At 44.8% G+C, this 13,362-nt stretch overlaps 1 protein-coding gene across 1 annotated transcript in view; it reads left to right on the top strand.

Moving 5' to 3' along the window:
• Nucleotides 1-13,057, top strand: part of LOC115917110 (multiple epidermal growth factor-like domains protein 8) — a 76,911-nt gene extending 63,854 nt beyond the window's left edge. Inside the window, 6 exon segments of the mRNA XM_030970840.1 lie at nt 5,608-5,828; nt 7,819-7,886; nt 8,012-8,313; nt 9,916-10,078; nt 11,773-11,963; nt 12,897-13,057. Of these exon segments, the coding sequence (XP_030826700.1) occupies nt 5,608-5,828; nt 7,819-7,886; nt 8,012-8,313; nt 9,916-10,078; nt 11,773-11,963; nt 12,897-13,057 (1,106 nt within the window).
• The last annotated feature ends 305 nt before the right edge of the window (nt 13,058-13,362 follow it).

Here is a 13,362-nt window from a genome sequence, read left to right as displayed (position 1 = left end):
TTATAAGGATTTTTGGGGAATTTTTTGGGATTTTTTTTAGATTTTTTGGGGATTTTTTGGGGATTTTTTAGGAATTTTTTTGAGATTTTTTGGGGATTTTTTTGGATTTTTTTGGGATTTTTTGGGGAGTTTTTAGGGATTTTTGGGGGATTTTTTTGGAAAATTTTTTGAGATTTTTTAGGGGTTTTTTAGTGATTTTTTGGGGATTTATGGGTGATTTTTTAGGGATTTTTTAGGGATTTTTTGGGAATTTATTGGGATTTTTTTTAGATTTTTTAGGGATTTTGTGTGGAGTTTTTTGGGAATTTTTTGAGAGTTTTTTGAGATTTTTTGGGGATTTTTTGGATTTTTTAGGGATTTTTTGGGAATTTTTGGAGATTTTTTGGGGGATTTTTTAGGGATTTTTGGGGGATTTTTTGGGGATTTTTGGGGGATTTTTGGAATTTTTTGAGATTTTTTAGGGGTTTTTGTTGATTTTTGGGGATTTTTGGGGGATTTTTAAGGATTTTTGGGGAATTTTTTGGGATTTTTTAGATTTTTTGGGGATTTTTTTGGAATATTTTAGGAATTTTTTTGAGTTTTTTTGGGATTTTTTTGGATTTTTAGGGATTTTTGGGGGATTTTTTGGAAAATTTTTTGAGATTTTTTAGGGGTTTTTTAGTGATTTTTGGGGGATTTTTGGGTGATTTTTTAGGGATTTTTTAGGGATTTTTGGGGAATGTTTTAGAATTTTTTGAGATTTTTTAGGGATTTTTTTTGGATTTTTTAGGGATTTTTTAGGGATTTTTTGGTGGATTTTTTGGGATTTTTTAGGGATTTTTGGGGGATTTTTTTGGAAAATTTTTTGAGATTTTTTAGGGGTTTTTTAGTGATTTTTTGGGGATTTATGGGTGATTTTTTAGGGATTTTTTAGGGATTTTTTGGGAATTTTTTGGGAATTTTTTTGGATTTTTTAGGGATTTTTTGTGGATTTTTTAGGGATTTTTTAGGGATTTTTTGGGGGATTTTTTGGGGATTTTTTAGGGATTTTTGGGGGGAGTTTTTGGGGATTTTTGGGGATTTTTTGGAAATTTTTTTGAGATTTTTTAGGGGTTTTTAGTGATTTTTGGGGGGATTTTTGGGGGATTTTTGGGGATTTTTGGGGAATTTTTGTTGGATTTTTGGGATTTTTTGGGGATTTTTGGAATATTTTTGGGAATTTTTGAGATTTTTTGGGATTTTTGGATTTTTAGGGATTTTTGGGGGATTTTTGGGGATTTTTTGAGTTTTTGGGTTTTAAAATTTTTTAGATTTTTTAGGGATTTTTTGTGGGATTTTTGGGGATTTTTTAGGGATTTTTAGGGATTTTTTGGGGATTTTTTGGATTTTTTGGGGATTTTTTGGGAATTTTTGGAGATTTTTTGGGGGATTTTTTAGGGATTTTTGGGGGGATTTTTTGGAATTTTTTTGAGATTTTTTTAGGGGTTTTTTAGTGATTCTTTGGGGATTTTGGGGGATTTTTGGGGAGGATTTGGGGTTTTTGGGGGCGGCCGAGAGCAGCGTCCGGGGCCCCGACTGCCCCCTTTGCGCCGGCGCTGCATGTGGACACGGCAGTTCAAGAGAACTGGTAGGAACATTCCCCAAAACATTGGGAATTTTGGGGAATTTTTGGGGATTTTTTGGGTGGTTTTGGGGGACTTTTTGGGATTTTTTTGAGATTTTTTTAGGGTTTTTTTGAGATTTTTTGGGGATTTTATAAGGATTTTTGGGGAATTTTTGGGATTTTTTGAGATTTTTTGGGAATTTTTTTGGAATATTTTAGGAATTTTTTTGAGATTTTTTGGGGATTTTTTTGGATTTTTTAGGGATTTTTGGGGGAGTTTTTAGGGATTTTTGGGGGATTTTTTGGAAAATTTTTTGAGATTTTTTAGGGGTTTTTTAGTGATTTTTTGGGGATTTTTGGGTGATTTTTTAGGGATTTTTAGGGATTTTTGGGAATTTTTTGGGGATTTTTTAGATTTTTGGGGATTTTTGTGGAGTTTTTGGGAATTTTTTGGGAGTTTTTGAGATTTTTGGGGATTTTTGGATTTTTAGGATTTTTGGGGAACTTTTGGAGATTTTTTGGGGATTTTTTGTTGATTTTTTTGGGGAGTTTTTAGGGATTTTTGGGGGATTTTTGGAATTTTTTGAGATTTTTTTAGGGGTTTTTAGTGATTTTTGGGGATTTTTGGGGGGATTTTATAAGGATTTTTGGGGAATTTTTTGGGATTTTTTGTAGATTTTTTGGGGATTTTTTTGGAATATTTTAGGAATTTTTTTGAGAGTTTTTTGGGATTTTTTTGGATTTTTAGGGATTTTTGGGGGATTTTTTTGGAAAATTTTTTGAGAATTTTTTTAGGGGTTTTTAGTGATTTTTGGGGGGATTTTTGGGTGATTTTTTAGGGATTTTTTAGGGATTTTTGGGGAATGTTTTAGAATTTTTTTAGATTTTTTAGGGAATTTTTTTGGATTTTTTAGGGATTTTTGAGGGATTTTTTGGTGGATTTTTTGGGGATTTTTTAGGGATTTTTGGGGGATTTTTTTGGAAAATTTTTTGAGATTTTTTAGGGGTTTTTTAGTGATTTTTGGGGATTTTTGGGTGATTTTTTAGGGATTTTTTAGGGATTTTTTGGGAATTTTTTGAGAATTTTTTTGGATTTTTTAGGGATTTTTTAGGGATTTTTTGGTGGATTTTTTGGGGATTTTTTAGGGATTTTTGGGGGAGTTTTTAGGGATTTTTGGGGGATTTTTTGGAAATTTTTTTAGATTTTTTTAGGGGTTTTTTAGTGATTTTTGGGGATTTTTGGGGGATTTTATAAGGATTTTTGGGGAATTTTTGGGAATTTTTTTAGATTTTTTGGGGATTTTTTTGGAATATTTTAGGAATTTTTTTGAGATTTTTTGGGGATTTTTTGGATTTTTAGGGATTTTTGGGGGATTTTTTTGGAAAATTTTTTGAGATTTTTTAGGGGTTTTTTAGTGATTTTTGGGGGATTTTTGGGTGATTTTTTAGGGATTTTTTAGGGATTTTTGGGGAATGTTTTAGAATTTTTTAGATTTTTTAGGGATTTTTTGGGATTTTTGGTGGTTTTTAGGGATTTTTGGTGGATTTTTGGGGATTTTTAGGGATTTTTGGGGGAGTTTTTAGGGATTTTTGGGGGATTTTTTGGAAATTTTTTTAGATTTTTTAGGGATTTTTTAGTGATTTTTGGGGGATTTTTGGGGGATTTTTTAGGGATTTTTTTGAGTTTTTGGGGGATTTTTGGGGATTTTTTTGAGTTTTTTGGGGGATTTTTGAGATTTTTTGGAGATTTTTTTAGGGATTTTTTGAGATTTTTTTGGGGATTTTTTAGTGATTTTTTGGGTGATTTTTGGGATGATTTTTTGGGGATTTTTGGGGGATTTAGGCTGCTTTGGGGAGGATTTGGGGTTTTCGGCGGCTCCGAGAACGCGTGCGCCGCCCCCGACTGCCCCCGCTGCGCCGGCGCCGGCCGCTGCATGTGGACACGGCAGTTCAAGAGAACTGGTAGGAACATTCCCCAAAACATTGGGAATTTTGGGGATTTTTTGGGGAATTTGTGGGGATTTTTTGGGATTTTTTGGTGGATTTTTTGGGGATTTTTTGGGTGGTTTTGGGGGACTTTTTGGGATTTTTTTGAGATTTTTTTAGGGTTTTTTTTTGAGATTTTTTGGGGATTTTATAAGGATTTTTGGGGAATTTTTTGGAATTTTTTTTAGATTTTTTAGGGATTTTTTTGGGATTTTTTAGGAATTTTTTTGAGATTTTTTTGGGATTTTTTTTGATTTTTTAGGGATTTTTGGGGGGATTTTTTGGAAAATTTTTGAGATTTTTAGGGGTTTTTAGTGATTTTTTGGGGATTTTTGGGTGATTTTTTAGGGATTTTTTAGGGATTTTTTGGGAATTTTTTGGAAATTTTTTTAGATTTTTTAGGGATTTTTTTTGGATTTTTTAGGGATTTTTTAGGGATTTTTTGGTGGATTTTTTGGGGATTTTTTAGGGATTTTTGGGGGGATTTTTGGAAAATTTTTTGAGATTTTTAGGGGTTTTTAGTGATTTTTGGGGGATTTTTGGGTGATTTTTAGGGATTTTTAGGGATTTTTGGAATTTTTGAGAATTTTTTTTTTTTAGGGATTTTTTGGATTTTTTGGGTATTTTTTGGGATTTTTTGGTGGATTTTTGGGGATTTTTTAGGGATTTTTTGGGGGGAGTTTTTAGGGATTTTGGGGGGATTTTTGGAAATTTTTTAGATTTTTTAGGGGTTTTTAGTGATTTTTGGGGATTTTTGGGGATTTTTTAGGGATTTTTTTGAGTTTTTGGGGGATTTTTTAGGGATTTTTTTGAGTTTTTTGGGGGGATTTTTTGAGATTTTTTTGAGATTTTTTTAGGGATTTTTTGAGATTTTTTTGGGGATTTTTTAGTGATTTTTTGGGTGATTTTTGGGATGATTTTTTGGGGATTTTTGGGGGGATTTAGGCTGCTTTGGGGAGGATTTGGGGTTTGCGGCGGCTCCGAGAACGCGTGCGCCGCCCCCGACTGCCCCCGCTGCGCCGGCGCCGGCCGCTGCATGTGGACACGGCAGTTCAAGAGGACTGGTAGGGACATTCCCCAAAACATTGGGAATTTGGGGGAATTTTTGGGGATTTTTTAGGGATTTTTGGTGGATTTTTTGGGGATTTTTTGGAGAATATTTTGGGGATTTTAGGACAATAATTCGCTATTTTTGGGGGATTTTTTTGGGGGAATCTTTTGGGGATTTTAGGACACTATTTAGCTATTTTTGGGGGGATTTCTGGCAGGTGATTTTTGGGGGAAATGATGGGTGATTTTTGGGGGATTTTTTAGCCATTTTTTGGGGAATCTTTTGGGGATTTTAGGGCAATAATTAGGGATTTTTGGGGGAAATGATGGAGGATTTTGGGGGGATTTTTTGGGGGATTTCTGGCAGGTGATTTCTTTGGGGGAAAATGATGGGTGATTTTTGGGGATTTTTGGGGGGAAATGATGGGTGATTTTGGGGGGATTTTTGGGGGGAAATGATGGGTGATTTTGGGGGGATTTTTTTCGCCATTTCTTGGGGAATCTTTTGGAGATCTTAGGGCACTATTTAGCTATTTTTGGGGGGATTTCTGGCAGGTGATTTTTGGGGATTTTTTGGGGATTTTTTAGCCATTTCTTGAGGAATCTTTTGGGGATCTTAGGACAACATTTAGCTATTTTTGGGGGATTTTTTTGGGAATCTTTTGGGGATTTCAGGGCACTATTTAGCTATTTTTGGGGGGATTTCTGGCAGGTGATTTTTGGGGATTTTTTGGGGATTTTTTAGCCATTTCTTGAGGAATCTTTTGGGGATCTTAGGACAACATTTAGCTATTTTTGGGGGATTTTTGGGGGATTTTTTAGGGATTTTTTTGAGTTTTTTTAGGGATTTTTGAGATTTTTTAGGGATTTTTTGAGATTTTTTTGGGATTTTTTGGGGGATTTTTGGGGGATTTTTGGGCGAATCCTTTGGGGACCTTAGGGCACTATTGATCTATTCTTGGGGGGATTTTTGGGGGGATTTCTGGCAGGTGAGACGCGGCGCATCCTGAGCGTGCAGCCCAGCTACGACTGGACGTGTTTCAGCCACTCGCTGCTCAACGTGTCGCCGATGCCCGTGGAGTCGGCGCCGCCGCTGCCGTGCCCCAGCCCGTGCCACCTGCAGCGCTCGTGCCACGCCTGCCTCAGCTCTGCCGGCGCCGGCGCCGACGGCGGCTGGCAGCACTGCCTCTGGAGCCTGGCCCTCAGCGAGGTGAGCTCGGGGAAAATTCCCCAGTTTTGGGCCTTTTTGTAGCGTTTTTTTCGGATTTTAGTTCGATTTTTTTTTGGATTTCTTTCCCTGATTTTTCCCCGTTTTTTCTGATTTTATTTTGATTTTTTTCCGGATTTTATTTCGATTTTTTGGATTTTATTTCGGATTTTTTTGGATTTTTCGATTTTTTTCGTATTTTATTTCGATTTTTTCGGATTTTTTTCCGATTTTTTTTATTTCGATGTTTTTCTGATTTTTTCGGATTTTATTTCGATTTTTTCGAATTTTTTTTTCCTGATTTTTTCCCCATTTTTTTCAATTTTATTTCGATTCTTTTCTGATTTTTTTCTGATTTTATTTCGATTTTTTTCGGATTTTTTTCCGATTTTTTGGGGATTTTTTTTCGATTTTTTTGGGGTTTTTTTCCTGATTTTTCCCCATTTTTTTCAATTTTATTTCGATTTTTTTCTGATTTTTTTGGCTTTTATTTCGATTTTTTTCTGATTTTTTTTTAGATTTTTTTCGGATTTTTTTTTTATTTTTTTCGGATTTTATTTCGATTTTTTTTTTTTTTTTCCTGATTTTTTCCCCATTTTTTTCAATTTTATTTCGATTCTTTTCTGATTTTTTTCTGATTTTATTTCGATTTTTTCGGATTTTTTTCCGATTTTTTGGGGATTTTTTTTCGATTTTTTTTGGGTTTTTTTCCTGATTTTTCCCCATTTTTTTCAATTTTATTTCGATTCTTTTCTGATTTTTTTGGATTTTATTTCGATTTTTTTCTGATTTTTTTTTAGGTTTTTCTCGGATTTTTTTTTATTTTTTTCGGATTTTATTTTGATTTTTTCGAATTTTTTTTTCCTGATTTTTTCCCCATTTTTTTCAATTTTATTTCGATTCTTTTCTGATTTTTTCTGATTTTATTTCGATTTTTTTTGGATTTTTTCTGATTTTTTTTTTTTTTTCGATTTTTTTTGGTTTTTATTTCAATTTTTTTTTTTTTTTTTTTTTTTATTTTATTTCGATTCTTTTTTTGGATTTTTTCGATTGTTTTCGGATTTTATTTCGATTTTTTTTCGGATTTTATTTCAATTTTTTTCGATTTTTTTCAGATTTTATTTCGATTTTTTTCGATTTTTTTCGGATTTTTTTTCGATTTTTTGGGGTCTCCGATTCTGGGATTTTTTGGGTGAATTCCGGGCTATCTGGGGCTATATTGTTTAATCCGTTTAACCCTTTCCTCCCCAGTGCCTCAGCCCCAGCTTTGTCCCCCTGCGCTGCCTCGCCGGGAGATTTTTTGGGGATTTTTTGGGGCTTTTTTGGGGCTCTTTTTGGGGGATTTTTTGGGGGGTTTCTTTCAGGTTCTTTGGGGGTTTTCTGGGCAGGTTTTGGGGTTTTTTGGGGGGAGGTTTTCTGTGTTTTTTCAGGGATGTTTTTGGGGTTTTTAAGGACGTTTTCTGTGATTTTTGGGGCTTTTTGGGGGGATTTTTTCGGGGCTTTGGGGGTTCTTTTGTTGCGTGCTCTTCCGGGATTTTTAGGATTTTTTTGGGGTCATTTTAGAACATTTTGTGCTATTTTTTTTTGATCCATTTAACCCTTTCCTCCCCAGTGCCTCAGCCCCAGCTTCGCCCCCCTGCTCTGCCTCGCCGGGAGCTCTTTTGGGGATTTTTGGATTTTTTGGGGCTTTTTGGGGGATTTTTTGGGGGGTTTCTTTGACGTTCTTTGGGTTTTTTTTGGGCAGGTTTTGGGGTTTTTTTGGGGAGGTTTTCTGGGTTTTTTTAGGGATTTTTTGTGGGTTTTTTCAGGGTTTTTTGGGGAGGTTTTCTGGATTCTTTTAGGGATCTTTGGGGGTTTTTTGGTTTTTTTTTTAAAGGGATTTTTGGCCTCAACAATTCCGGGATTTTTGGGGGTGGGATTTTGGGATTTTTTGGGTGAATTCCGGATTGTTTCAGGCCATTTTTTTTGATCCGTTTAACCCTTTCCTCCCCAGTGCCTCAGCCCCAGCTTCGCCCCCCCCCCTGCCGCTGCCTGCGCGGGAGCTTTTTGGGGCTTTTTCAGGTTTTTTAGGCATTTTTGGGCTCTACAATTCCGGGATTTTTGGGGGTGGGATTTTGGGATTTTTTGGGTGAATTCTGGATTGTTTCAGGCCATTTTTTTGATCCGTTTAACCCTTTCCTCCCCAGTGCCTCAGCCCCAGCTTCGCCCCGCTGCGCGATGCCTCGCCGGGAGCTGCGGCCGCCTCCTCCGGGGCGGGGGGGGCGCGGCGGCTTCTGGAACCTTCGGGGGGCTCCCCCTTCCCCCCGCGGCTGGGGAAGGGGCCCCTCCGGGCGCTGGGGGAGGGGTCCCCGAGCGCTGCCCCCCCGGTGCGGGGGCCTCGCGGTGCTTCGCCAGTGCCTGCAGCGGCCCCGCTGCGGCTGGTGCGCCCGCGCCGGGCACAACGGCGGCGGCCGCTGCCTCGAGGGGGGGCTCAGCGGGCCCCGGCACGGTGAGAATGGAAATTTGGGGATTTGGGGATTTTTGGGAATTTTTGGGAATTTTTGGGAATTTTTTCGGACGGGTTTTGGGCGGTTTCGGGGCATTTTTAGGCGAATTTTGGGGGTTTTTGGGGGCTCAGGTGCGCCAGCGCGGCACTGTGCGGGCGGCCGCTGCCTCGAGGTGGGGCTCAGCGGGCCCCGGCACGGTGAGAACGGAAATTTGGGGATTTGGGAATTTTTGGGAATTTTTTGGAAATTTTTCGGACGGGTTTTGGGGGTTTCAGGGCATTTTTAGGTGAATTTTAGGGGTTTTTGGGGGGCTCAGGTGCGCCCGCGCCGGGCACAACGGCGGCGGCCGCTGCCTCGAGGGGGGGCTCAGCGGGCCCCGGCACGGTGAGAACGGAAACTTGGGGATTTGGGGATTTTTGGGAATTTTTGGGAAATTTTTGGGACTTTTTCGGACGGGTTTTGGGCGGTTTCGGGGCATTTTTAGGTGAATTTTGGGGTTTTTAGGGGGTTTAAAGGTGAATTTGGGGGGGGTTTAAAGGGGGTTTTGGGGGGTTTAAGTGGGGATTTGGGGAAAAATTGGGAATTTTTGGGAAAAATTTGGGGGGGTTTAGAGGATTTGGGGGAATTTTGAGGGATTTTGGGGAGGATTTGAGGGAGTTTTAGGGACGTTTTGGGGGCTCAGGTGCCGCTGCCTCGAGGGGGGGCTCAGCGGGCCCCGGCACGGTGAGAATGGAAATTTGGAGATTTGGGAATTTTTGGGAATTTTTTGGGATTTTTTCGGACAGGTTTTGGGCGGTTTCGGGGCATTTTTAGGTGAATTTTGGGGGGTTTTGGGGGGTTTAAAGGGGATTTTGTGGGGGTTGAATGGGAAAATTGGGGAATTTGGGGGGATTTTTGTGAATTTTTGGGAAAAATTTGGGAAAAATTGGATAGGATTTGGGGGGTTTTTGGGGCATTTTTAGGTGAATTTTGGGGGTTTTTAGGGGGTTTAAAGGTGAATTTGGGGGGTTTAAAGGGGGTTTTGGGGGGTTTAGATGGGGATTTGGGGAAAAATTTGGGAATTTTGAGGAAAATTTGGGAAAAATTGGGTAGGATTTGGGGGGTTCGGGGGCATTTAAAGGTGAATTTTGGGGGTTTAAAGGGGATTTTGGGACATTTGGGGATTTTGGAAAAAATTTGGGAATTTTTGGGGGGAGTTTTGGGAATAATTTGGGGTAAAAATTGGGAATTTTTTGGGGGGAGTTTTGGGAATAATTTGGGAAAAAAATTGGGAATTTTTTTGGGGCAATTAAAGGGGATTTGGGGAGTTTTAGAGGGATTCAGAAGGGAATTTGGGGGTTTTGGGGGTTTTTGGTTGAAATTTTTTGGGGTTTTTTTGGGAATTTTGGGAATTTTGTCCTCATCCTCAGGTTACCTGTCCCAGGTGTGACCCACATCTGTGAGACTTTCCGTGGGGCCATTTTTGGGGCCAATTTTGGGGTTTTTTTTGGTTCAAACTTTTAGGATTTTTGTTGAAATTTTGAATTTTTTCATGGGAACTTTGGGGTTTTTTTGGGGGGAATTTTGGGAATTGCGGCCTCACCCCCGGGGTTACCTGTGCCCAGGTGTGACCCAGGCGTGCGGCGCCGGCGGAATTTGGGCTTTCCTGAGCTGCCCCCCCGAGGACGAGTGCGAGAACGGGCACCACACCTGCGGCCCCAGCCAGGTGTGCCGGGACCTGCCCGAGGGCTTCACCTGCACCTGCAGGGCGGGCTACAGCCTGGACAGGTGAGAGATGCCTGGGTACAGCCTGGACAGGTGAGAGACACCTGGGTACAGCCTGGACAGGTGAGGGACACGCCTGGGTACAGCCTGGACAGGTGAGGGACACCTGGGTACAGCCTGGACAGGTGAGAGACACGCCTGGGTACAGCCTGGACAGGTGAGAGACACCTGGGTACAGCCTGGACAGGTGAGAGACACGCCTGGGTACAGCCTGGACAGGTGAGAGATGGGGCAGGGACACACCTGAGAGCTCAGGGACACACCTGGGTACAGCCTGGACAGGTGAGAGACACGCCTGGGTACAGCCTGGACAGGTGAGGGACACGCCTGGGTACAGCCTGGACAGGTGAGAGACACCTGGGTACAGCCTGGACAGGTGAGAGACACACCTGGGTACAGCCTGGACAGGTGAGAGATGGGGCAGGGACACACCTGAGAGCTCAGGGACACACCTGGGTACAGCCTGGACAGGTGAGACGTGGGGCAGGGACACACCTGGGTACAGCCTGGACAGGTGAGAGACACACCTGGGTACAGCCTGGACAGGTGAGGGACACACTTGGGTGGGACAGGGACACACCTGGGTGGGGCAGGGACACACCTGGACAGGTGAGGGACAGATCTCAGGTATTACAGGTTCATCTCAGGTGTGTCCAGGTGTATCCCAGGTGTGTCCCCAGCAATCGCAGGTGTATCCCAGGTATCTCAGGTGTCCCCCAGGTGTGTCCCCCCTAACCCAGGTGCGTTTTCAGCTGCACAGGTGTGCCCCAGGTGTGTCCAGGTGTATCCCAGGTGTGTATCACCTGTCCCCCAAGTGTCCCCCCTAACCCAGGTGCGTTTTTAGCCACGCAGGTGTCCCCCAGGTGTATCCTCAGCTATCCCAGGTGTATCCCAGGTGTACCCCAGGTATCTCAGGTGTCCCCCAGGTGTATCCTCAGCTATCCCAGGTGTATCCCAGGTGTACCCCAGGTATCCCAGGTGTCCCCCAGGTGTATCCTCAGCTATCCCAGGTGTATCCCAGGTGTACCCCAGGTATCTCAGGTGTCCCCCAGGTGTGTCCCCCCCAACCCAGGTGTGTCCAGGTGTATCCCAAGTGTACCCCAGGTGTATCTCAGGTGTCCCCCAGGTGTCCCCCCAACCCAGGTGTGCCTTTCCCAGCCGCACAAGTGTATCCCAGGTGTGTCCCCAGCAATCCCAGGTGTACCCCAGGTATCTCAAGTATCCCAGGTGTCCCCCAGGTATCCCAGCTGTCCCCCAGGTGTGTCCCCCCTGACCCAGGTGTGCCCCAGGTGTACCCCAGGTGTGTCCCCCCTAACCCAGGTGTCCCCCAGGTATCTCAGGTGTCCCCCAGCTGTGTCCCCCCTAACCCAGGTGTACCCCAGGTGTCCCCCAGGTATCTCAGGTGCGTCCCCCCCGACCCAGGTGTGCCTTTCCCAGCCGCACAGCTGTGCCCCAGGTGTTCCCCAGGTGTATCTCAGGTGTCCCCCCTGACCCAGGTGTGTCCAGGTGTATCTCAGGTGTCCCCCAGGTGTGTCCCCCCCTGACCCAGGTGTACCCCAGGTGTCCCCCAGGTGTGTCCCCCCTGACCCAGGTGTGTCCAGGTGTATCTCAGGTGTCCCCCAGGTGTGTCCCCCCTGACCCAGGTGTCCCCCAGGTATCTCAGGTGTCCCCCCCTGACCCAGGTGTGCCTCTCCCAGCCGCACAGGTGAGTGCCGCCCCGTGTGCCGCCAGGGCTGCGCCAACGGCACCTGCGTGGAGCCCGACAGGTGTCGCTGCCGACTTCGCGTGGGCGGCGACTGCGCCCGCGCCCTGCGCCTGCAACGGCCACAGCGACTGCGCCCGCCCCAGCGGCCGGGACACCTGCCTCAGGTGTATGAACAACACCCAGGTGAGCTCACCTGGCCTTACCTGGCCCTCCAGGTGAGGTCTGGGATGGGTTACAGGGGTGGGAGGGGCTCGTTCTGTCTCCCTTGATCACTTTGTGCTCATCCAGGTGAGCTCAGGTGAGCTCAGGTGGGGTTACCTGGGCTCCAGGTGGGGTCTAGGGTGGGTTACAGGGTTGGGAGGGGCTTGGCACACCTGTCCAAGGTGGTTTAGGAGCATCCAGGTGAGCTCAGGTGAGCTCAGGTGGAGTTACCTGGGCTCCAGGTGGGGTCTGGGATGGGTTACAGGGGTGGGAGGGGCTTGGCACACCTGTCCAAGGTGGTTTAGGAGCATCCAGGTGAGCTCAGGTGGGGTTACCTGGGCTCCAGGTGAGGTCTGGGATAGGGTACAGGGGTGGGAGGGGCTCGTTCTGTCTCCCTTGATCACTTTGTGCTCATCCAGGTGAGCTCAGGTGAGCTCAGGGGGGGTTACCTGGCCTCCAGGGGGGTTACCTGGGCTCCAGGTGGGGTCTGGGATGGGTTACAGGGGTGGGAGGGGCTTGGCACACCTGTCCAAGGTGGTTTAGAAGCATCCAGGTGAGCTCAGGTGAGCTCAGGTGGAGTTACCTGGGCTCCAGGTGAGGTCTGGGATGGGTTACAGGGGTGGGAGGGGCTCGGTTGGGGTTGGAACAACACACCTGTGACACACCTGTGCTCACCTGTAACACACCTGTAACACACCTGTGACACACCTGTAACACACCTGAGCTCACCTGTAACACCTGTGACACACCTGTGACACACCTCTAACACACCTGTGACACACCTGTGACACACCTGAGCTTACCTGTAACACACCTGTGACACACCTGAGCTTACCTGTGACACACCTGTGCTCACCTGTGACACACCTGTGACACACCTGTGACACACCTGTGCTCACCTGTGCTCACCTGCAGGGCCGCAGTGCGAGCGGTGCCGCCCGCTGTTCGTGGGCTCCGCCCTGGCCGGGGGCACCTGCCTCACCTGCCGCCTCACCTGCCGCCCACCGGCACCGACGTGTCGTAGGCAGCGCCCAGCTGGAGCGGCACCGGCCACACCGGCTGGCGACAGGTCCTGAGCCGCACCTGGTGAGCACCTGGGCACACCTGGGCACACCTGGGGGCAGCTGGGAGGGGTGGAAAATGGGGGTTTTGGAGGGGTTTGGAGTTACCTGGGCACACCTGGGCACACCTGGGCACACCTGGGATGGGATAAGTGGGAAAAACCGGGTGAAATTTAGGTGGAAAACGGGGATTTTGAGTTACCTGGGCACACCTGGGGAGTGGGGACATGCCTGGGCACACCTGGGAGGGAGCAGGAACACACCTGGGGACACCTGGGGATACCTGGGGACTCACTTGGGCACAGCAGGGGGCACCTGGG

Source organism: Camarhynchus parvulus, unplaced genomic scaffold (genome assembly GCF_901933205.1).
Source record: "Camarhynchus parvulus unplaced genomic scaffold, STF_HiC, whole genome shotgun sequence".
Lineage (NCBI taxonomy): Eukaryota > Metazoa > Chordata > Aves > Passeriformes > Thraupidae > Camarhynchus > Camarhynchus parvulus.
This window is presented reverse-complemented; position numbering and strand designations above follow the sequence as displayed.